At 35.6% G+C, this 26,624-nt stretch overlaps 1 protein-coding gene across 5 annotated transcripts in view; it reads left to right on the top strand.

The window, feature by feature from the left end:
• Positions 1 to 26,624, top strand: part of LOC132697913 (serine/threonine-protein kinase tricornered) — a 101,844-nt gene that overhangs the window by 38,888 nt on the left and 36,332 nt on the right. The window contains exon 1 of one of the 5 annotated variants that reach the window (XM_060663674.1): positions 750 to 851. The exons of the other annotated variants lie outside the window; for them this stretch is intronic. Within the exon in view, the coding sequence (XP_060519657.1) occupies positions 800 to 851 (52 nt within the window). The 5' untranslated portion in view covers positions 750 to 799. Of the gene's footprint in view, positions 1 to 749; positions 852 to 26,624 lie in introns of those variants that run through there. 5 annotated transcript variants of the gene reach the window in all.

Raw genomic sequence — 26,624 nt, 5'->3', positions numbered from 1 at the left:
GTATGAGATGTTTGGCTTAGTGAGGATCATGAGCAACAAAGGTCCTTGCAATGGAATCTAACAAAAATCTAAATCTAAATCTAAAGATGGAGCTTTCTATTTTCATAAAATAAAAAAAAAATCTTTTTTCCACATCAAAAAAACAAATTTCTTACTCCAAAAGTTTTATCCTATCGGGTTACAATCACGTTACATAATTTGAGTTCGACTTATTTCCAATTAATTATAAGTCACCCTGTGTATTGCCAATTTTATATTGTTTCGCCAATTGACCTCTTAAATGGACGTCAAGTACGACTATCATTTTTTAATGGCATACGGCGACAGGTTTTGGTATACGTGCGTCGCACCGCCTACAGTTATTTCGGCACCATAATTAGTCAGGACACTATTAGATCGGTGCTAATTTTTATCGATTGTTTTTTTTTATTTATTTATTTTCGGTCAGTTGGTACCAGCGCGTGTTAACGTTAGGTGACCATCTGGATATACGAAATACACTCGCGCACCTTCCATTCCATTTGCAAATAACGTAAAAATCGCTATCTAATCAATATCGAATGCAATAGTGGGTTTCAGTGCGTGTGATCCTACGAGGTTTTTGAATTTTTCGAAACGTGTCGAGTACTACCTTATCGCGCGGGATGGCCCGGTTCAAAAATAAGTTTTGCGAAGATACGGTTTGATTGAAATTTGATGATTTGATCGTCGCGTAAGTGATTCTATTATAACGATCTGGCCGCGTGTGTGTGTGCATGGTTCCTTTAAAAACGAAAATTGTTACCGATCGCGCGTGAACATGTGGTACCCCTGCAAGATATTTTTGCAGAGTATCAGCAAGGAGGAACCAGGTAATTCGTTTTTACTCCCGCAATATGTGCTTACGGGGATATATGATCACAATACAATGTTAATAATACGGAAGCGTCAGCTTCGAGATAAGTCCGTAGCTTCCAAAATCAAATTTTATATAATATATGATAATAACGATAATCATAACCTTAATTAATCTTTCCGAAATAAAATAAAACATCTGAGCCGATATGTTTCGATAATACAAATGTAAAAAGTCTAATGAACTTGCCCGTTTCCATCAACAGAATATTCGGATTTTGTTTAGAGATGGTCTTTTAAATAGCCATTTTTGTTCGTTAGTAGTAGTAGCAGTAGGTTTGTTTTTTTAACAACTTGCAAGAGTAATTCCTCACTAAGCTAGTCCCAGCAAAACATCTGCTACATCAGAATTGTTCTTTAATTCTAAGTATATTTATTATATTTGTTTTTATAAAATTTTATAGAATCCTTTCTACTGTAGTGGCTTCGTTTTTTTTTTTCTTGGGGTGTCTAAGGTGAACCTAAAAACGTTTAGTTTATGAGGTGTCGATATAATAGATCGATCGATAAAATCCTCAGCTAAAAAATATCGACATTAAATCAAAATCAATTAAACACGTGGCTCGCCACTGGTTTATTTAAGAAACTAAAAATTGTCTCAATTTTTAGGTAATGTATGTTAATAATAATAATAATAATAATAATAATAATAATAATAATAATATAGTTGGTCCGTGAACAAAGCTCAGGGTCATGCAACTTGGGTTTCCTGAAAATCGGGCTCTAAAAAGAATTTGTTGGCTAAGATTTGCAAAAAAAAAAGAAAAAATATTACATTTGAGGCTATAGGTTCCTCAAAAAGTTAAAAAAAAATGCAGTGGATTTATCCATTTCCGTCATCAGAACATTCGAATTTTGTTTAAAGGTGGTTCCATCTTTTAACTAGCCATTTTTCTTTTTTGTTTTTTTCTATTTTACTATACTAAACGGTGTAGCGTACATTAATTGCGACAGTCCTCCGGTAATCCCGTACAGGCTGGCGCTGAGATATCAGCAAATACAATAACCGGTGGGAGTTCTGACTCGGGCATGGCGAGATTTATTTTTTTATCTGGCTGGGTGCAACCGATTATTGTTTTAACGCGTTTAATAGATGTTACGCTTATTTTGTTCCGAAGGTAGTTACGTTTATGACGTTTTTCCTATGACAATTAGTGATTTGTAACTTGTTTCATACAGTCACGCGAAATTCTTGCTAATGACTAACTATAACACTGCGAAATTTAAATGAAAAATGAAAGGTATCATAAATACAGCTGTTTACATCTTTCAGCCCCTTCATATTTGTTAAATCGGCTTGTTAATAACATTCTCGAAGTTGACAATTGCTTTGGGCATGACGTATGGTTTCAGTACGTCGGTTTCATCGAAAGTGATTTTTTTTTACGTAGGCGAACATCTTCTTCAGCGATATTTAGAGTGTAAAATTCAAGAAAATATCTTTTGACATATGCGAAGAAGTGATCGGATATGGTCGATAATCGATAAGTTTATATTTATATCTTTCGCCTTATTTTATTTGGTTATTGCAAAAAGAAATGAGAATAATCTAAATTGGTTGAAACACACGGTCTCTTGTTTCTAAAATTGAACTGAGGTGGCTTTTACTTGATGAAAATCCATTTATCAAAATAAATAAGAACTAAAAGCTCAGATTTCCACGAAATTATATATTATGACATCACAATTGTTTCGACAACACCGTGTCTTTATCATATGTAATATTTACAAACTACCTGCTACTACATATACCGAAAAATGAATATAAAGCCTTAATTAATGTTTTTGTGAGAATTTAAGTTCAATAAAGGAGAGGTATTTAAATCTAATTGATCGTCTCATTTTGTTGATCTCCATGGCTTCCAATAAATTTAATTTTCTCCTTTTTGTGGCCCTATGTAAAATATCAAAATTGTCGTTTAAAGTGTGTTTTTCTGTGTTTAATAATTATTTACCAAACTAGACCTGATTTCAAAATGGATATTGTTATAACATCTCTGAGTTTCACTGAGCAGTTACATAAAATTCACTGTCGTTGCCGCGTTAGACTGTAAGAGGTGACCTTGACCTGCTTATAAGAGGTCCGACTTGCACCATTTGCAACAGTGACGCCATAAAAAACGTCAACGATTAACAAACCGTTTTTTTTTTACAAAGAGTGCTTTGATTTCTACCAATATCAAATTTTAAGTATCGCAGATACGCAAAACCCTATTAAAAGTAATTGTTGCTCCGGGCTAAATATGCGGTACCCCATAGTCACCGTCGTGCCTACTAAAGGTGAAAATCGCCTAAGTGGGACACCCTGTATGTGCCTGTAAATATCCTTCCAAATGACAGGAAGACAAAAAAAAAGTTCTTCACGTTTGAAAGCTATTAACTTTCTGGAATGGCGTCACCCTGGTTTCTAATAACGTATTTCTTATATTGTTTATATTGTTGTATGACTAGGTTGTGTTGCATTCGAAGGATTTTATTTTTAACTTGATCTTTTTCCAATTGAAAAAAAGGCGAGTTTATCTGAAGACACCAAGCTTCATGTCCATGAATCACGGTTTCTTCTTAGAAATGTATATTTGCTTCAAATGAACAACAGACAAGACCGGACAGATTTCAGTCAGAAAAGATTATTTTCAAAATCAAATCTTGGAGGACACGAAATCTCAAATAAATCTGTTAATTGAGTTCACGAAAAAATGTAGGGTTAGTAACCAAGTTTTTTTTCCAAGTGCTGTATAAACCAAAACACCATAAATTTTATGTCATATCTCGTATGTGTTTTTATATAATTTCATAGAGTACCTTGACTGACTGCGACAATAATAATTATTTACAAATCAAAGTAGAAGATGAACGCTTAAAATGACAAGACACACCAATGTAAAAAAAATCTTGTAAGTATTTCTAATACACTCTAATCGTATGATGTCTTGCATTTAGTAACGTTTCCGGATTGTCTCTTAACTGATTGATTGTTTCTTTAATCCTTTGCCGAAGTTCCACATTATTACAAGGAGTTCTGTGCACGTGATTTTTTATGTGTCCCCAAAAAAAAATAATTAAGTTAAGTTCCACTTTAAGAAAATTTTTAACATGCACAGCATATTTAGTGCTCTAAGGGTTGGAAATAATGATCTCCGGTTAAATTCTGGATTGGTACCTCTGGGTTTTTATTTCCTGTATTTGTCTAGGATTATTTAAAGACCAATATCGCGTATTTTGTCTATGACAACCCTTTCTTGTTGTTAACGAACTTTCATCAGTCCATAAAATGTTTTTCAAAAAATTAGTATTCTCGTGATGTATATTTAAAAAATCTAAACAAAACTAGTATACTCTAGTAATAGGTAGCCTTATTTTCTTGATTTAAAACAGTATGATTCCGGCATACCTTTTTAGCATTTAATAATACGTTACTGGATAAAGTCTAATAGTCTAATATTTATTATTCAGAAACTTTACTTGAAGCATATCACTCCTTTAACGTATGCTAAATTCGCGAAAAAAGTTGTTTATTAAAAAGGTTTCCTTTTCACGACAAAGACCGTCAAGCATTAAAATGTCTGAAGATGCTAAATCCTAAAGCAATTCTGGATCCTGAAATAAAAAAGAAATTCCCTTCCATTGCAGATTTACATTATTTCTTCCCAAAGATTTGTCCAAATAATATAACCGAAGTGGATAGAGAATGGCGAATGTTAAGAAATGTCGATTTTTCTTTCGACCAAAACAAAACTCCCGATATTATCGACTTTTGGAAACATGTACAAGAATTACGAAATGGAGACGAATCTCAAACATTCCCTACACTGTGTGAATTGGCAAAAAAGCTTTTGTGCCTACCACAGGTTATTTTCTGCTATAAATATTATGAAAACCAAATTACGCAATAGAATATCGACTACAACTATTAAAGGAGTATTACACACTAAATCCGAAATAACTGATTGCTATTCATTTGAAGCACATGAAGAAATTCAACAAAAACACGTATGATTTTAAAAATAAAAATGATTGTGAAAATTTTGAAGATGAGGCAATTGAAAATGAAACTGAAAAATAATTTTACTTTGATTTTTGTTTTATGTTGCTGTGATTAAAAATATATCAATTTATGTGAGTTCTAGTAACTAAGAAAGTGGTTTTTTCTTTACCTACCGCTTTCTACTGTTTTTTTCTTAGGCGAGTTGTTGTTTTTTAGTTTTTTGAGGGTGGCAACACTGAGCCGCGTGTTCTTTTTAGCTACCGAAAATCCAAAAGTGACGTCACCGTTGTTTAAATGTCCGCGAAAAAAAAACTTTATTGCCTGGTAACAAACTACTGAAACTGAATCGAAACACAATTGAATGTGTTTTTAATGTGAAACGATAAACAGTATTTTATTACGATATGGCGGTTACGCGGCGGCCAGTTAGTCTAGATGTTCACGTCCATGATAAGCTTGTGTAACAGTATCGGGTTATTGTGACTAATATCGTACTGACGATCCGCGGTATGTCGTCATTTTGCGTTTTAATCGTATCAAAATTGGGTTTGCGAAATGCCACGAGGCGGCTTTCTATTTCGGTGTGATTAACTTACGATTTCCGAAGCCGCGTATTTTGTGCATTAAAAACTTACCATTTTTGATAAAGACATAGACATGTCCTATCTTGAATAGTTTTCGAGTTGTTTCTGATGCGAATACAGTACAGTCCCGATTATTCGAAATAAGGAGATTTTGAATAATCGTTTTTTTTTTTTTTTTTTTTTAATAGGATACGTATATCATGCGATAGACTTAAAGGTATTTATGGTATATTTTTTTACATTTTACTGCAATACTGTCAGTGCCTTCTACTACTTGCAAACACTTTTAGTTAATTCCTGGTCATTCACATCATCTTGTACACCACTACCGTTTAACCATTCATAAGCTTCTGTTTCCTTAAACATTTTCACATCCTTGTGTAAAGAGTATAAAATTTATTACATTTCTTTGTATATTTGCTCTAGTTTAGTGGTTATGGTTGATTAATGCCTTATATATTATTGGCTTAAATTATAGATCTTTTTTTGCTGATTTTAAAAACATATAGTTTATTGACATTTCATTTAGCCGTTTTTGAGATATTTCAGTTTAAAAATAATTATTATTTGATTATTATTCGATTAAGATATTTCAAATGGGTTTTACTGAGGAAGAAAAACGCCAAATAATAAAATTATGTTATTCGAACAATAAAAATATCAAAAATTAACGCTAAACATTTTTCACGTAACCTCCATTATTTTCTGTACATCGGACAATATTTCATTTTAATTTTCTTTATTACGGGAGGTGATAAAATCAGGGTTTTCTCTGTTTAGATCATGTAAAACTTAACTCCTCCTCTTATCACTTGTAAATTTTATTTATTAAGTATCGAAACAAAAAAATGTCACAGGGATTCACGTCGGGGCTGTCGGCAGGCCGTTCGATAGTTCCTCGCCTACCTATCTATATTTATTATTTAGATAATCGGTAACCGGTTGGACATTATGTGGAGGTGTGCAAATTAAATTTAAATAATAACTAACTGGCACATTTTCCAACAACTGTTCTATTTCTGTTGCAAGAAAATTTAACGTCAGGTATAGAATGTTCAGGATTTTCAAAAAACTAGTAAATGTACGAGGGAAGCGCCGAAATTTCCCTGAAAGAAACAAAGTAGAGTAACATTTTTTTATTATTTTTCAATATAATCCCCCTTAACATCAATACACTTATTACATCTCTTCATTAACAACTCAATCCCTTTAAAAATATATTGTTTTGGTTTGTCTGCAAAATGAACTAAAACAACCTCTTTTAACCAACTGCGTCGTTAAACCGCCGTCCACGTAAGTCCTTTTACAAATATCCAAACAAATAGTAGTCGCTGGGGGCCATATCTGGACTATAGGGAGGATGATCTATCTGTTGGAACCCACACTCTAAAATGGCAGCTTGTGCAACACCAGCAGTATGGACAGGCCCATTATCGTTCAAAAAACGCCTCTGGTCAGTTTTCCTTGACGGTTTACACTTATGCAGTGTCGCAATTTATGTAATAATGTTGCGTAATATTTACCATTGACCGTGGTATTAGAGCGCCATCACAATTCCAAAAAAGCGTGGCCATCACCTTTTTTGTTGACTGGCAGACTCTGAATTTTCTTGGAGGTGCCTCACCCTTACGACGCCACTCCATTGATTTTTTTTTCGATAGAGATTCATAATAGAGAACCATAGTTTCATCTCCCGTCACAATAGTTTCTATCACAGGCTTCAGTTCCTACCCACAGAGTTTTTAGGAACCCATCTTGCACTAACCTTACGCATACCTTAAATGATCATGCAGGATTCGACGAACACTTGTATCAGAAAGCTTAGTAATTTTTGAGATTTCCTTGACCTTTAAACGTCTATCACTCAATACCACCTCTTCCACAATCGCAACAATATCTTCCTTTATGACCTCCACTGGTCGACCATCTTGATTCGAAAACGTTTTGCCCATTTTTCGCTACAGAATACGACGGGGAACCCTTCTTTTGTCAAAAACTTTATGACTGCTCAATTTGCGTTATTTGCGACATTTTTTCGGACGCGTCTTGTTTACAATGCTGTCAATAAAAAACTATTTGACGCAAGACATTTTTTTCGCAGCCTACTAAGATATATATTTAAAACAAGACAAAGTTTTATCGTGACACTGGAGCTGCATGGATTTCAGGCCGGGAAATTTTGACGCTAACCTCGTACAAGTTAGGAAAGTAGAATTCAAAGTCGTGATGTCAAGTTTCGTAATAGTATCATAATTTACCTTGAAAGTAAAATAATATATTGAGGTCTTCATCTATTGTCCAGGTATCCCGTGTGACACTATTTCAGTCCTCAAATTGTTTAATTACATTTTTAATTATATTTTGAAGGAACTCCTCTACCCGTATATATTTTTTCTATATTCTCATTTATCCCTTTCAACATTATGTCCATTTAAATGCATACATAATACAGCAAAAATCTTCAAACTTTTGTGTTTATACTTTTTTTTTATCTTTTCTATCATGAATATCCCAGTACAGGGATTGTTAATTTATCATTTCCGCGGTTTGTCTCGTTTGGACATGAAAATTCATTGGTTATTTACGTTTAAAAAGGAAAATCGCAATCGCGTTGGGAATACAAAATGGCCGGCAAATTACTGTCTACCTCACACGCACCTACTTTGTATTCTAATTGCGTAGGTCATGACCAACGACTCCCCCCGGCACTGTTATTCGTATAATAAAAACGGCGTATTTAATTTAATATACACCCGAAGATGTAACAGTTAGGTCATGGGAAAACGTATTGTCTGCCTACGCCGTCAACAACAACAACAGAACTTCCTCGTTTTAATCATTTTTTTTTCCTATCCATTTCAATAGCGAATAATAATTGTTTCTGTAACAATAATTTATTCGGCAAATTATAGCGCGACGCGCCTTTAGGTTAATGTAAAAGCGCTCCGTCATTTTTTTCCACTCGTTTTACGCGACAGTTTTTTTTACGCCGCCATTGCGCGCCATCTACGCGTAATTAAAGTGCGTTTTTATGCGTCAGATGTGTTGGCGTCGATGCTAAATCCGTAATATTACGTCACTTGTCCAGAAGACTGCGTGCAATGTTGCTTAGTTTGGTCGATCAGTTTTTCTTATTTCCTTTTGTTTTCCTAAAAAAAGTAGTGTTAAAATTTCCACGTTTTTAATGAAACAATGAATTTAGAGATAAACGCAATCCCGTGATATAGGCTTTAATAAAATTTATTGTGAATCAAGCTTATATTTCGAACTAACAACTGAATATGAAATTAGGACTATTATATCAAACTTAAAAAAAAAAATACTGCCCCTGGGCATGATCAAATTACGGTGCACTGATAAAGTCTGTTCATAGATATAAGAAAGTGACTAACTGATACGAATTAAGGAAAGACCCGGGCAAGTCGTAAGAATGAAATATGGCCGAACAGGTCCGTACTTTGCTAATAAGTAAAATAAATAAATAAATAAAGTGAATTGCAATAATGTGTATGTGGCGTCCCTCAGGGTTCAGTCCTGGGACCATTGTTGTACTCGTTATATGTCTTAAATTAAACAGTGTGCAGGGCTTACAGCATGGTATTGCACATATGCAGTGCTACTTTATAGTGGTGAAAGTGACAATGATTTACAAGAAATAATTCGTTCTGATTTTAAAAAATATACGCACTGGCTTTTGGGTAATAAATTAAAAATCAATATTGATAAAACTAAATACATGTTTTTCAAGCAAAAAAACAAAGTAATACAGATGCCAAGATTGAGTATTAAGAAGATAAATTTAGAACAGTGTTAAGAAGAACGTGTTAAACGAATTAAATATTTAGGCGTGCTGATCGATGATAGTTTCAACTGGGCTGAGCATATTAATTTTATATCGAATGAAATTTACCCAATGGTCAGTGCCATATATAAAAGCCGAAATTATCTGAGTTACGGTAGTAAAAACTTAATTTAATAAAATACGAACTCCACAAAATAAATTCTTAAAAATTTTATTTAATACGCAATAAAATTTGTAGAGAGAATTGGACATTTATAAAATAGACGAATTTCTTAAGCTAGAACAATGTAAATTTATGTATAAGGTGATTAATAAAATAAGAAAGTCAAACATGAAGATTATATTTTATAAATACGTTCACATGTAAATGTAAATAAATGTATTAAATTTGAAAAACAGTTGAAAATTCACTTGAATGTAAATTAAGTATAGGTATTCTACAATATAAGATTAAGTAGCGGTTTGTTCTATTTATTCTTTTTATAAATTTATTATTGTTACTCTTGGGACCAGTGCTTTACGCACTGTTTAAAGAATTCTCACTTAATTTTTTTATTTTATTTATTTTTTTATATATTTATTTTTTATATATTTTATCTCTCTCTCTCCCTCTCCCGCCCTCTCTGTTCCTCTCTTGTATTGATAGATTAGATTACATACTGTACGGTTGAATGTGATTCTTTAATTTTTTTACCAATGTCGCGCAATTGGAATTTCGCAATTTTTACCGCTCATTTTGCCCTTACTTGAAAACCTTAAAAGTGGCATCAAAAATAAACAGGCATAACTCATTTGTTTAAGCGAAATTTTATGCTAGCTGACTTGATGAAATATTGATAATTAATGATTTATTAAATTACTTATTTAATATAGTTTCTTCCTTCTAAAACTGTCTTATTTTTTATCGTTCAAATACCGCGTTTCAAAGATTTTTTATTTTATTTTTATTACTCTTAATGAGATTGGCGATATTTACTTGAAATATATTTCTCATTAAATATAAGCGAAAGAAAAAACTAAAAGAAAACTGAAAAAACGGTATGTGTACGGAGACTTTTTTGACCTACTGTATATTAATAACGATGCACGTGTCTCGACGTGATCCGCACGGCACCCGTCTTGTTTTCGTATAATTTCGCAGCATCCTCGGAACGGAAAACGCTGGCCCGGTGCCAGCTGAGCGAACGATCGGCCTTAAGATCAGCTGATGTCCGCTTGCGTCATCGCCTGCTAGATACACACCGGATTTTATAGGTCGCGCGTTTAATTGTTTGACACCTCCGGATCGTTACGGGCGGCGTCACGAAAATAAGTTCGGTGAATCGTGAAAGTTTATCTCGGTTTAGGTTTATTTGTTACAGTATGGAATTATGTCTACATACAAACCCTTATTCATTATTCTAAAGGGGGTTTCCTCTTTGGAAAAATCAAAATAAACATACGCAGCGTAAAATTCGCAAATATGAAGAGTGCTTGGTTTTCAATTGTTTTTTTTTATCAACAGTGCATAATGGCAGTCGAGTTTTATCGCAGACGCCCAGACCATTTGTTATTTGGCATTTGTTAGAGGGATTCTTAAAACTTCAATCAAATCTTACGGTGCCATAGCTAAAATCGTCGGGTTTTCTCGCGCTGTATAAACAATTATAAATATATTTTTCAACAAGATTACGATCCAAAGCATACTACTGCCCTTGTCAAGCAATGGATCTTGTATAAGGTTCACCTCTCGAGCTTCCAGACCTCAACCCTATCGAGCGTATTTGGGAGTAGCTAGAACAAAAGTTATGGAAACACAGCTCACTGATAAAGATTCACCAAAGGCTGCTTTACAGCAAACTGGGGCTGACACTTGCTCCAAGCATCACTGAAAATTTAGTTTTATCCGTGCCGAGAAGGGTCCAGGCGCTCCAACAAAATATCAAATTAAAAAAAAAATGTGTTTTTTTTAATTTTGAATTTTTATGTTGACTTTGGTCTCTTTGGTGTGCTTTAAATTTAAGAATTGTTCGATTAAATATATAAAATAAATAAGTTTTTTGCAAAACGAAAATTGGGTTTAAAGTAATGAATATTTTAAGAGTGTACGTAGGCTTTTATGACTCACGGTATTTCAAAATAGCATTCTAATAATAAAATGTGGAGTGATTGAAAAAAAAAAACAAAACAATCAATGAAATTTCATTGAATAAGTGGGTAAGGACGTTGTAGCAGACATATTATTATATATAGTTGAAGTTAATTTATTTTTTTTATTCGGGTTCGTTCTTGAACTTTTTATAAAACAAATTGTGCGGACTGCGGGCATTTACAATTTTATTTTTTCATATAAAGTTTAAATTGATTAAACCGGAGAGCCAAAATTTGAATTGTTGAAAGCTTAAATCGATTCAAAACTGAAACCGCTGCCATTAATTTAAGGTTTTTAATTTCTAACTTTATTTTGTACTTTTCGAGACACATTTACGTTTTCTAGAGGCCGTGTCTCATGGAGTACCGATACTATTAGTCATATATTTCCAAAACCAGGCAAGATAATAATGTCTGGTTTTCGATTGATAAGGATGTCCAGAAAGGAATCAGTGTTGTTATTTTCTAATTCCATTATGAAACCTCCCTCTTGCACAGTTTGGGTTTAGTTGGAACCTAGCAGTTCCATTGTTCCATTCATTGTATGTGAAGTATGTTCCAGATAAACATTTTTCCATTCAAATGCTGGGAAGTTTATTTGAAAAATTATTTTAGTAAAGTTCGCCGAACGATATACCGTTTTTAAAACCTTTTATGGTTTTCACTTTCTGAATGAGTTTAAGTCCCGCCTGCTGTAAAGCGGAAGGGACCATTCTTTTCAGCACGTGTACCACAAGCCAGGGCCGTATTTAAGCCGACAAGAACTGTGCCGTGCGCACTGTTGTGCTTTAAAAATATCTGTTTCTAGTTGGAAAAAATTACGTGGAACGGTATCATCGAAGAAGAAAATGAATTGTTAATGATTTTTCACTTCACTACACACACTTCTTTCGGCAATTGTATGCACGAAGTATCGAAGTACGGTTTTGGAACGTCATTGTGGAATTGCGAGTCTACTTAATGAGGATTACAAAGAAAAAACCCAAGCGAGGTTAGACCTTCAATTAACCAAAGTTAAATTCCGGATTGTCGTAAAAACGGTATATCGTTCGGCGAACTATAACAGTCAACATTGTACTATTACTATATAAATATAAAGAGCAGAGCTATCAAACTTGTTTAAATTAGGGAAGACGTTAAAAGTGTGTTATTCGATATTTTTCCATTGTTTATACAAATTTATATTGGATTCTGTCCTATTAGGAGTGGAAGGAGTGCCGTCGCAATCAATTTTCGGATAATTAGCGTCATGTTATAGACGTGAGCGTTACGTGTTGCGCAATAACAATAAAAAAAAATAAATAGAAAAGTAAAGCTAATTGGACATTTCCCATGGTAGGTTCTTCATGCGTGACTGGAAAATTAATTCGAGTCGATTTAGAACGTGGTAAATAATACGAATTAAACAAAGAAAATGTTCCGACCGCCTTTTTCATAACCGTCAGTGTTGATATTCGTATTTGTTACGCGGGATCTTCGAAACTAACCTTCGAATCTCCACAGATTAAGAACATATCTAAGCGGTCTACAGAAAACACACCTTGACTACGTATAAAAATACATACGCCCATGCTGTGACGGTAGCATTGAAATTCCCACGAGAGTGATGGCGGTGGTCGTGGTGGATATTTTTTGAAATATATTTTCGATTGTTAACTGGCGTTTTTTTAATAAATTCTAGGTCCTTTGGCTATCGAATGTATGGTAAAAGGTGCTGTGCTTTATTGAGCCCGTCATTTTTTAACTTTTGGATATTGTTATTACTAATCAAAAATAATTCTGTACAAACTTCTCTTAATAACAAAAATAAACAATATATATATATATATATATATATATATATATATATATATATATATATATATATATATATATATATATATATATATTCTCACGTATTGATTCACGGATGGAAAAATATGATGACACTATATTCCGGGATATCATCCGTTCGCTCGTTGAACTCCGACTGGAATCCTGCATCCGACTGGAATCCTGCAAATCCTGCATCCGACTGGAATCCTGCAGACGTTTCGCCAAAATCTCACTTGGCATCTTCAATGCTCGCGCTCCGAAAACACTTCGAACACTGGGAGGTTATCGGCGGTGCGTGCGGTATTTATACTCTGCGCCGGAGATGGTAACGGTGCTGCTTGTGCGTGGGAGGAGGTGGCTCCGCCCCCTGAATTGTCGCGTTGTTAATTTCGCCCGATCGTAGTTGCGATGTCCCCGTTGGCTGCTGCGCATCGCTCTGCTGTTTGATTATCGTTCTCCACGTGTTGGATAAATGCAGAGCGTCGTCTCTCGTATTGAGGTGTCCGGACTTTTCTATTTCGATGGCCTCTCGTATAATCCTAGTCCTAAAATCAGGAATATTAGCTATTTGTTTGCAAGTGCCGAAATCAATTTTATGGCCTGTCTGATGTTGGTGCTGAAACAAAGCAGATGTTGTTTGTTTGTTTCTTATGGCTAAACGATGTTCCTCGAGCCTGGCTGAAATCCTTCTGTTGGTCTGTCCCACATACGTCAGGCTGCACGATCCGCATGCTACACTGTATACTCCTTGGTTTTCCAGAGTAATTTTTTGTTTTGGGTTTCTTAGTATTGCTCCGATGGTATGGTCAGGTTTGTATGCCGTTGATATGTCGTGTTTCCGTAATATTCGGCCGATTTTGTCAGTAACCCCCTTGATGTATGGCAGGACAGCGATCGATCTTCGTTGGGTCTCGTCCTGCACTCTCTGCTGCGGCTGTTGTTGTTTACTGATTGCCTTGCTGATGGTGCGCCTTTGGTATCCGTTTTGTCGAAGACAGGTACTAATTTTCTTCAGTTCTTTATCTCTGTTCCTCTCGTTTGTGAGCCTGAAGGACCGAGCAATTAATGTATTTGCCACTGCCTGTATCTGTGATGGGTGGTGATGAGATTTAGCGTTCAGATATCTATCAGTGTGGGTTGGTTTTCTATAGACAGTGTGTTCCAAGTGTCCATCTTCGGTCCTTGTGATGTGCACATCTAAAAAGGGCAGACTGTTATCCTCTTCAAGTTCTATTGTAAATTGAATCCTTGGGTGAATGGAATTCAGATGGTCTAGGAATTTCAAAAGCTCCTCCTTGCCAAAAGGCCATACAACAAATACGTCATCAACGTATCTTGTCCATAGTTTTGGCTTCAGATTTGCCTTCTCTATTGCTTTCTTTTCGAAGTAAATCATGAAGAGGTTGGCAATCACAGGTGAGAGAGATGATCCCATTGCTGCTCCATCTATTTGTCGGTAAATTTTCCCGTTGTGCATAAAGTAAGCGTTTTTCAGGCAATGTCTTGACAGATCCATTATGTATGGCGGAAGATCTTCGTTTTCTTCTATAAGCAAGAGTGCCTCTTCTACTGGAATACTCGGGTAGAGGGATTTGACATCGAAACTTGCCATAATGTCGTCCTTGTCCATCCTGAGAGAACCTAAAATCTGAGTGAAATGTTCTGAGTTTTTAACATAGGAATCTGCCTTTTCCACTATAGGCTGAAGTGCACTGGCCAGATGTTTTTCCAGCTTGCATAATGGTGAGTTAAAGGCGCTTACGATTGGACGCAGGGGAACCCCGTCCTTATGGATCTTTGGGAGCCCGTAGAATTTTGGGCAACGACTCGATTTTTCCCTCGGAATAAGTCTCTTCTTTGTATCCTCGTTTATTGATGAATCGAGAATTTTGGACTTAGTTGTTTTTTCCAAATATGTCGTGGGATCTCTGGTGACTAGTTTGTATATTGGGTCGTTCAAAATATCCTCCAATTTTGCATTATAATCCGACGTATTCATGACGACAGTGGCATTTCCTTTGTCTGCTGGCATTATTAGAATGTTTTCGTTTTTGTTTAGATTCCTTAAGGCTTGCATTTCTTCTCTGCTTAAGTTTGGTTGCGGTGGTTTTGACTGTCTTAAGACTCTGGCGACATCTTGCCTAATTAACTCCGCATCTTGCTCGTCTATGTTGGAAAGACTTGCTTCGACGTTGGAAACGATCTCTTCGACGGGTACTCTTTTTGGAGCTATTGCGTAGTTAAATCCTTTATTCAGTACGCTGACTTCTGTATCGGAAAGATGGTATGCTGAAATATTATGAACTGTGCTGCTTCGGTTTGTATTTGGCACTTGTCCTGATTTTTTGGAATTTGACTGAAGGATTTCTAATTTCTTCCACAGTTTTTTTGACGTGATGTCCTTGTCTTTCTCAGTGCGCCATGATGTTAATAATTCTATGCGGTCCCACAGCAACTGATGGATCTTGTTGCTCAGTTTCAGGTGGAGTCTGAAAAGTTGTAGCTCAGTCTCACTAATTTCGTACCGGGTCCGCCTGATCTGGTCTTGGAGTAGGGCCTTGCTAGCTTTGTCCAGGATAGCTTGTGTCTTTCTGGTGTGTGTATGATAAGACAACCTTGTAAATGTTGGCAGCAAGTTCTGGTTGCGGCAGTTTTTAAGAAAATTCAAGTTGCACAGCGAAATAACCCTCCTTTGTCTTAGTTTTTCATAACACTTGGTGGCTGTAAAGGTCTCCTTCCCGTAAAGGTGTATGATATTCTCACGTATTGATTCACGGATGGAAAAATATGATGACACTATATTCCGGGATATCATCCGTTCGCTCGTTGAACTCCGACTGGAATCCTGCATCCGACTGGAATCCTGCAAATCCTGCATCCGACTGGAATCCTGCAGACGTTTCGCCAAAATCTCACTTGGCATCTTCAATGCTCGCGCTCCGAAAACACTTCGAACACTGGGAGGTTATCGGCGGTGCGTGCGGTATTTATACTCTGCGCCGGAGATGGTAACGGTGCTGCTTGTGCGTGGGAGGAGGTGGCTCCGCCCCCTGAATTGTCGCGTTGTTAATTTCGCCCGATCGTAGTTGCGATGTCCCCGTTGGCTGCTGCGCATCGCTCTGCTGTTTGATTATCGTTCTCCACGTGTTGGATAAATGCAGAGCGTCGTCTCTCGTATTGAGGTGTCCGGACTTTTCTATTTCGATGGCCTCTCGTATAATCCTAGTCCTAAAATCAGGAATATTAGCTATTTGTTTGCAAGTGCCGAAATCAATTTTATGGCCTGTCTGATGTTGGTGCTGAAACAAAGCAGATGTTGTTTGTTTGTTTCTTATGGCTAAACGATGTTCCTCGAGCCTGGCTGAAATCCTTCTGTTGGTCTGTCCCACATACGTCAGGCTGCACGATCCGCATGCTACACTGTATACTCCTTGGTTTTCCAGAGTAATTTTTTGTTTTGGGTTTCTTAGTATTGCTCCGATGGTATGGTCAGGTTTGTATGCCGTTGATATGTCGTGTTTCCGTAATATTCGGCCGATTTTGTCAGTAACCCCCTTGATGTATGGCAGGACAGCGATCGATCTTCGTTGGGTCTCGTCCTGCACTCTCTGCTGCGGCTGTTGTTGTTTACTGATTGCCTTGCTGATGGTGCGCCTTTGGTATCCGTTTTGTCGAAGACAGGTACTAATTTTCTTCAGTTCTTTATCTCTGTTCCTCTCGTTTGTGAGCCTGAAGGACCGAGCAATTAATGTATTTGCCACTGCCTGTATCTGTGATGGGTGGTGATGAGATTTAGCGTTCAGATATCTATCAGTGTGGGTTGGTTTTCTATAGACAGTGTGTTCCAAGTGTCCATCTTCGGTCCTTGTGATGTGCACATCTAAAAAGGGCAGACTGTTATCCTCTTCAAGTTCTATTGTAAATTGAATCCTTGGGTGAATGGAATTCAGATGGTCTAGGAATTTCAAAAGCTCCTCCTTGCCAAAAGGCCATACAACAAATACGTCATCAACGTATCTTGTCCATAGTTTTGGCTTCAGATTTGCCTTCTCTATTGCTTTCTTTTCGAAGTAAATCATGAAGAGGTTGGCAATCACAGGTGAGAGAGATGATCCCATTGCTGCTCCATCTATTTGTCGGTAAATTTTCCCGTTGTGCATAAAGTAAGCGTTTTTCAGGCAATGTCTTGACAGATCCATTATGTATGGCGGAAGATCTTCGTTTTCTTCTATAAGCAAGAGTGCCTCTTCTACTGGAATACTCGGGTAGAGGGATTTGACATCGAAACTTGCCATAATGTCGTCCTTGTCCATCCTGAGAGAACCTAAAATCTGAGTGAAATGTTCTGAGTTTTTAACATAGGAATCTGCCTTTTCCACTATAGGCTGAAGTGCACTGGCCAGATGTTTTTCCAGCTTGCATAATGGTGAGTTAAAGGCGCTTACGATTGGACGCAGGGGAACCCCGTCCTTATGGATCTTTGGGAGCCCGTAGAATTTTGGGCAACGACTCGATTTTTCCCTCGGAATAAGTCTCTTCTTTGTATCCTCGTTTATTGATGAATCGAGAATTTTGGACTTAGTTGTTTTTTCCAAATATGTCGTGGGATCTCTGGTGACTAGTTTGTATATTGGGTCGTTCAAAATATCCTCCAATTTTGCATTATAATCCGACGTATTCATGACGACAGTGGCATTTCCTTTGTCTGCTGGCATTATTAGAATGTTTTCGTTTTTGTTTAGATTCCTTGAGGCTTGCATTTCTTCTCTGCTTAAGTTTGGTTGCGGTGGTTTTGACTGTCTTAAGACTCTGGCGACATCTTGCCTAATTAACTCCGCATCTTGCTCGTCTATGTTGGAAAGACTTGCTTCGACGTTGGAAACGATCTCTTCGACGGGTACTCTTTTTGGAGCTATTGCGTAGTTAAATCCTTTATTCAGTACGCTGACTTCTGTATCGGAAAGATGGTATGCTGAAATATTATGAACTGTGCTGCTTCGGTTTGTATTTGGCACTTGTCCTGATTTTTTGGAATTTGACTGAAGGATTTCTAATTTCTTCCACAGTTTTTTTTTTTGACGTGATGTCCTTGTCTTTCTCAGTGCGCCATGATGTTAATAATTCTATGCGGTCCCACAGCAACTGATGGATCTTGTTGCTCAGTTTCAGGTGGAGTCTGAAAAGTTGTAGCTCAGTCTCACTAATTTCGTACCGGGTCCGCCTGATCTGGTCTTGGAGTAGGGCCTTGCTAGCTTTGTCCAGGATAGCTTGTGTCTTTCTGGTGTGTGTATGATAAGACAACCTTGTAAATGTTGGCAGCAAGTTCTGGTTGCGGCAGTTTTTAAGAAAATTCAAGTTGCACAGCGAAATAACCCTCCTTTGTCTTAGTTTTTCATAACACTTGGTGGCTGTAAAGGTCTCCTTCCCGTAAAGGTGTATGATATTCTCACGTATTGATTCACGGATGGAAAAATATGATGACACTATATTCCGGGATATCATCCGTTCGCTCGTTGAACTCCGACTGGAATCCTGCATCCGACTGGAATCCTGCAAATCCTGCATCCGACTGGAATCCTGCAGACGTTTCGCCAAAATCTCACTTGGCATCTTCAATGCTCGCGCTCCGAAAACACTTCGAACACTGGGAGGTTATCGGCGGTGCGTGCGGTATTTATACTCTGCGCCGGAGATGGTAACGGTGCTGCTTGTGCGTGGGAGGAGGTGGCTCCGCCCCCTGAATTGTCGCGTTGTTAATTTCGCCCGATCGTAGTTGCGATGTCCCCGTTGGCTGCTGCGCATCGCTCTGCTGTTTGATTATCGTTCTCCACGTGTTGGATAAATGCAGAGCGTCGTCTCTCGTATTGAGGTGTCCGGACTTTTCTATTTCGATGGCCTCTCGTATAATCCTAGTCCTAAAATCAGGAATATTAGCTATTTGTTTGCAAGTGCCGAAATCAATTTTATGGCCTGTCTGATGTTGGTGCTGAAACAAAGCAGGTGTTGTTTGTTTGTTTCTTATGGCTAAACGATGTTCCTCGAGCCTGGCTGAAATCCTTCTGTTGGTCTGTCCCACATACGTCAGGCTGCACGATCCGCATGCTACACTGTATACTCCTTGGTTTTCCAGAGTAATTTTTTGTTTTGGGTTTCTTAGTATTGCTCCGATGGTATGGTCAGGTTTGTATGCCGTTGATATATATATATATATATATATATATATATATATATATATATATATATATATATATATATATATATATATATATATATATATATATATATATATATATATATATATATATATATATATATATATATATATATATATATATATATATATATATATATATATATATATATATATATATATATATATATATATATATATATATATATATATATATATATATATATATATATATATATATATATATATATATATATATATATATATATATATATATATATATATATATATATATATATATATATATATATATATATATATATATATATATATATATATATATATATATATATATACTCGAACATTGTAATGCCCATATTATGCAGATGACACACATTACACATTAAAGTATATTAAAATATTCTGAATGCAAATAAATGTTGTTTAATTATATTTTACCCCAAAAATGACGTTTCTGGTATAAAAAACAATATTTTTGGCAATGTTTGAAATTTGAAAGTTATTTTTGATAATTCAAATTCAAATTTCAAATTGTATTCAACGTGCTTACGTAATAGTCAAAGCTGTTGTATAATAGTCGCCAGGTTTTGTCAATAACATTTTAAAAGATGTCATGTAACTAATTCCAGTGTATCAAAATAAATAAGAACTAAAAGTTCAGGTTTTCACGAAATTATATATTATGACATGACAATTGTTTCGACATTTGATAAAGACACGGTGTTGTCGAAACAATTGTCATGTCATAATATATAATTTCGTGAAAATCTGAACTTTTAGTTCTTATTTATTTATTTAGCCAATTAGCTCTTTGAAGTGTTGTGACTATGACTATGAGCTAATAAGAAAATCAAAATTGTACAACTCTCTTCCTGTTACTAAGTTATTATTATTATTATTATTATTAATATTATTATTCGCAGTGCACATTAGTCTCGAACAATTATATAGGGGCATTTTAGCATACTTTTTTCTCGCCATCTCCCACTTTTTACCCTGTTCATAATAATTCAGAAATACCGCAGCTTTTTTTTTTCATGCCTCTAAATTAATTAGGTAATATAGAGGCAATAGGTATCGGAAAATACTGAAAACAATGATTTTCTTTTCGTGCATGCCCCTTCAATTTCAGAAGCGCGCCATTTTCTCTTTTTCCGCCTTAATTAAACGAGTTGAACTGAAAACCGTTGAATTGTCTGTCAGCAGAGACCATATTGACTGACGTTAGAGGTTACAAGCAAGCTCCTTTGAATATCCTCCATAATACGTGTGGGCTTCAAAGGAGCCCGGTGAATTTTCGAAAATTATTAATGTTGTTACAATTTTCAGTCCCGTTAAAAAAAAAGCATTAAAAGTTTCATTGCCGTCATGGTCCAAATACCGCGGAATTTTTCCGAATCGTGACTCATTCCTCTATTATTTTTAATTTGAGCGCCGGTTATTTTGTTATTTCAGTCACGTTTTTCATGCAAATTCGCCAATGGAAGACCAGTGAACGACCTTATGAATTACAGAAGATTTAAATAGTTCCGTGCTATATCGCATCGATCACCTGCGCGTCTCTGCAGAGATGGCGCTGCCGTCTATGTCCATTCAAGGACGCCGCGTTTATAATTTTATTATAAAAAACACATTTGAGCCCGGACCTTGGAAACAACGATATCGCATCGATTCGTGGGAAACAACGATATCGCATCGATTCGTGGGCGTGCGTGATTTTCACATGATTCCAAGTTTACGCCGGGCTTCCTCGTTATACGTAAACACTTCTACAGTGTGAGGTTACGCAATTCCCGAGTCTTATTTAAAAGTGTAATCTGGCACGTAGTATTTAAATAGGTGCCTTCAACCTGATCTTTGATCTTACCATTTATAAATATTTATCAACAAATGTTTCTTTTTTTAATAACCATTTTTTTACGTTCGCGTTTCAAACACATTTTGTAATAAAGCACTGCAACCTTGGTCGGAAGCTATCGCATGGTAGTAGAGAGGACGGTGGAGGGACAATAGGGCGGGCCTTCGTTGGACTTCCAAGGCCACGAAGATAATATAAAGAGAACTTAAAAAGTTTAGAACTTTTCGAAGACCCAGGCGGCACATTTCGTGACAGTGTGAGGTTCAGAAGATTATGTTCCTTCTTACGAAATTGCATAGTAGTGCTCGATGTAGATTCGAATTGCCTAGGCGTACATATCTTCTCAGAACTAAGGGTTTGTTTCGTCTACCGTTCCCAAAGGTACAAAAAACAATGGTATTTGGTGCGGCCATTTTGCCATCCAAGAAAATGTTTAATTATTCACTTCTGAGACCTCAGTTATCGTGTCACAATCTTCGCTCATATGTTTTAATTGATCAAGGTTTTGGAACCATTTTTGATGTCATTGTGGCTAAAAATCCACCGCCATTCCAGTTCAAAGAAGGTCTCTAAAAAAGTAGAGCAAATATTCAGTATCAAAATCACATTAACAATAAGAATGAAAATTGCACTATCTTTACCAAATTTGATTAAATTTCAGCTCAAAAGCATGAGCAAAGTGGTCTCTTTCTCATCAAGTGAAGCATATAATATATATTACTAAATACATTATATATTACTAAATTACAGTCACTGGATATAGAAAGTAAAACCGAATAAAAATATTCAAAAACTCCAAAAACTCACTAGAGGACGACACTACCCAAGAAATCGGTGGAAGTAGTAGAAAAAAACAACAGTAGAAAACCAACAGCCTGGTGGTTGTAAGAGATTGAAGAACAAATAAAAAAGAAGAAAGAAACATCAGAAACGGACGAAAATTATGACCCTTATAAGACAGAGAGAAAAGGAACTGGGGGACCTGATTTTCCGAAATTAAAAAAATTAAATTGATAGTTATTTTACAACACGAACAAAACACAAAATTGAGGGAGACAACGAAATGATGCAGGCAATACAACAAGATAATGAAATATATTGGGGCTTCTTTGAGACTTGGAGAAAGCGTTTGAGGTACTTCTGCTCTTCACATTGATGAAATAGTAAAGAGCTGAAGAGCAAACGTAAGGAAATATGTGGGCTATAGATAACATGGGGAAATGTGATAGTATGTAAACTAATGCATAGCATGACGATCTGGAATAATGCTCTGGTGGATTTTGGAATGAAACTAAATAAAACTAAGACAAAAGTAATGATGATAGAAAATGTACACAAAGAAATATATATAATACTGGATGATGTATTGATACAGCAGTTTCAAAGAGCTAGGAGTAGAAATGGATAATCTTAACATTTAGTTGTGAATCGTGGACTAACCAACAAAAAAGCAAAATTCAAGCACTGAAGATGAAATACTTACGAAGAGTTAAAGGAGTCACAAAAATGTACAAAATAAGAAGCAAGTTGTGAGAAGCAAAAATACAAAAAATAGGCAAAATTTGTACATGAATATTAAACTAGTCATGCTTAAGATGATATTAAAAGTAGAAATGTAAGATATTCATTATTTTAGAAAATTCGCGAATGTTCGAAATATTTTGCTTTGAATCAATTAAGAATCATAAAAAATAGTTTGAAAATTGAATTTGTCTCTTGTATTATACTTTGTTTAGCACAGTAATGGTAGTGACGATTATTATAAACGATGATGATACCGATTTGGAACGATCAGTGCTCAAAACTCCAAATGAATGAAGCTTTTGAGACGCGTTTCTTCCTTTCTAGGTATATTTGTTTTCCAAAAAAAAAAACAAATAAGACTCCTAAACACGCGACGCTCGTGTGGCTTTAACTTGTCAAACTCCACTATTGCGGATCTGTTCTCTTCTATTAATAATGGCGTATTTTTTTCTTTATGGACGAAGATGGTCTGATTATCGAACGAAACATTCTGCTCGGACAATTACTCCTGCGGTCGCGCATTCCTGACACAGATGAACAACGGAGCGAGAAATCGAAACAATTCCGCATTTCGGCAACGTTATAACTATACTTCAACCAGAAATATAGTGCTTTTACAACCGACCCCGTGATTAACCGAAAGCACAGTTAATCACGGGGTCAGTTGTAAAAGCAGTATATTACTGGCCGAAGTATACCTATCATGTATTTTGATTATTGACTGGAAAAATAGATATTATATTATTATTTATTATTATTGTATACAAAATATTAAATGTAATAATAATAAAGTATCATTCTCTGTAAATATTTTCTTCTTTTATTACTCGTTTTTCACATTTAGACCAGCTTTGCTGATATTTTAGTTACTTCTTGCCGAATTACGTTTATGGTACAATCTCCCAATTTATAAATCATTTTCGTACAGAAATTCTTCAATTCCTTCTTTATTTGAAGAAGTATTTGGAATTTTTCTAATTTCGGCTGAATGATACGAGGCTGAAAAAAGTACGCAACGACTCTTTGGCATAACTAATGTTTAAGTCTGTTAGTCCTTTTTTATGCAGTTCTAGGGTTAAAACACTATTCACTCATTAGATCTGCGTGTTGCTCTTTAAAAACTCTTACGTTTCAAATAAAAATTTCAAGTTTCTACAAATATTCGTTACGGTCCATCTCAGGGTAGTAGGTCTTCTTAGTGCAGAATAAACATCTGTTGGGATGGTTTTTACCATGGTCTTGCGAAGGTCTGGAGTTAGGGTACTGTAAAAGACTTAGAACGTCAAAGCAATAAATGCACTATATTTTTGGTCGTATTATAACAACACTCTTGTTTAGGTATTTCGAAAACATTTTTTTCTACTGTGTTAATCGAGGCAATAGTGAGCATTAAATGCACTATATTTTTGGTCGTATTATAATAACGTTCTCGTTTGGGTATTTCGAAAACGTTATTTTTTTTTTACTGTGGTCCGTGCGTTAATCGTGGCTATAGTGAAAGGGACACGCACTGCCGCCGACTATCGGATAGGGAAAGTGTTTTTTTTTTCAGTTACGCCACAAGTTAAGTGAATTTCGCGTTCTTTCTCTTCTCTATAACGCTTCGGAGCGTTTTTTTTTCTGTCCCATTCGGTGAAATTCGATTCCGTCGATTCGCCTCCGGTATCGCCCCGGAGCGTGCTTCGTACCGTTATCGAAAGAGAAAACCGGGAAGCAATTAGGCTCGAGGAAGTGGCGTTTCAAGCGTAAACATTAGTTGGCGACAATGGGTGGGTTAAGTGTTAAATTTTTCTTCGCGCCTAGGGACGATGATCGATAATTGATAGCTGAATGTCGATAATCGGCGTCGATTGTAAAATCGATACTATAAAAGTCGACGTTTATCATGGTTATCGACCTGAACATATCGATCTATGTACAGGTTGTCCCATATTTGAGAGGAATTATTGGGATCTCGGAGACTGCAAGAGATACGAGAAAATACTGATCAGTTTCGCAGATATCCGAGAAAAAACGAAAATTTTTTCCTGACCTTGATTAACAAAAAATTGAAAACATCACACTTTCGCATTGCAACTTTTTCTCTCCTATAAACTGACATTATTAAGTTTTAAGTATGACGCGCCCATTATCAACATTATTTTTTAAAACACAGATTTGCATTTTATATTTAATGTTTTGGATGTGCCTGTAATTCTGAAAAAATACGCGTGAAATTGACAATAAAACTAGGGTTGCACAAAAAATAAGTTGGCGATGAAACAAAAGCAATAATATGTCAAACCGTCTTTGTTAAATATCAGAGTTTTAATTGCATTTTACTTTGGTAAATAATTATTACGGGGGCAAAAAAGACGTTTTTAAAATAAATAGAAAAAATCTTTTATACCCGCGTATCAACAAGGAAACCACAAAGAACCTGAGAAGAACCTACTTATTAAATTGAGATTGAAGATATAAAATTCCGAACTGATACCGAACTAAATTATATCTTCTGGACTTCTGGCATGCCAACGATTTACTGTCCCCTTATTCGGAAATAATATATTTAAGGTGTTTATATTTTGCCGTCTATTGTGAAAAGGTGCGTCGTTTTGTTGCCACCATAACGCTATGGCTACCGTCATATTTAATTGGCCCGCTAATTTTATTATTCCACAAGCCTACTTCTTGATGTTGCCGGGGATGTTCATCGTGCCTATTAAATGTAATTGCATATAATATAGGGGATAGATCAGTCGAAACAAAAATTTTAAAATAATGATAAAAATGTAATTAATTTCATTTTCTTCTTTTCCGTTTAAATATTTTGCGAGCGAACTCGTAAATAAGTAAAGAAGTAATGGTAGAGGTAAGATATCTAATAAGAAAGTATGTCGGAAGCCTAAATGTTAAAGTGGGACATTATAAACGTCTCAGCGCAGAGGTGAAATCAAAAACCTATTAAGATCAACATAAAACATCGAAACTGTACCAGAAATAAAAAAAAATACAAATGAAATGAATAAGAGAAAAATAAATCAAAATGATCGTATTACTAGAATACCGGAGGTTAGTATAGTATCGATAGAGATGAATCGACAAAATGAATGAAAAGCAAACGAAAACCCGACGAAGAACACCATTTTAACCGGTGTTTTTTGTAGAAAATTGCAAAATATCGAAAAAATGCCATAAAATTTGAGAAAAAATGAATTTTGGAAAACTTTGCAAAAACTTTTGCATTTTTCCTATTCCTGCTGTAAAATTAACCTTAGGACAAAAAAAAAACTTTTTTAGCCTGTTTATAACGGAATTTAGAAGAATATATATTTTTTTAATGAACGCAATCAGCAGGCGATATCTTGTTAACATGTACTAAATCATTAAACATTAATGAATAAAATGAATCATTTTTTGGAATCATGCTTAACCGAAAAATCGAAGACTAATTTTTCGTGTCGTTTTTTGTAAGCTAAGGCTTTTTTGAAAATATTTAAGTGATTTTCCCGCGATAAGCGATTCTTAGTAATTTCATAATACTCGCCGGATGTTTTCTGTTTATTTAGCGAAATTTTAATGTTTACATCAAACACCAAGCTGCTATCTGAACGTTTCGTATTTATGTACATACAGCTGCCATCAATTATAGGTGCGGCAGTAATAAGTAACATTAAAATTATATTACACTTATTTTGAAATCACCCTGTAACTACTGAAATAAGAACATAAGAACCTTTATCCGCTTTTCAATGTATTTTAATATTATATTTCAAATTTAACATCGCGTATTTTATTTTGAAGAAAATAAGAACGACTTTATACTTCATTTTTGTTTTAGA

The sequence above is a fragment of the Cylas formicarius genome, unplaced genomic scaffold, assembly GCF_029955315.1.
Source record: "Cylas formicarius isolate icCylForm1 unplaced genomic scaffold, icCylForm1.1 PGA_scaffold_2__14_contigs__length_35257938, whole genome shotgun sequence".
Lineage (NCBI taxonomy): Eukaryota > Metazoa > Arthropoda > Insecta > Coleoptera > Brentidae > Cylas > Cylas formicarius.
Note: the sequence above shows the minus strand (reverse complement) of the source record. Positions and strands in the feature narration are given on the sequence as shown.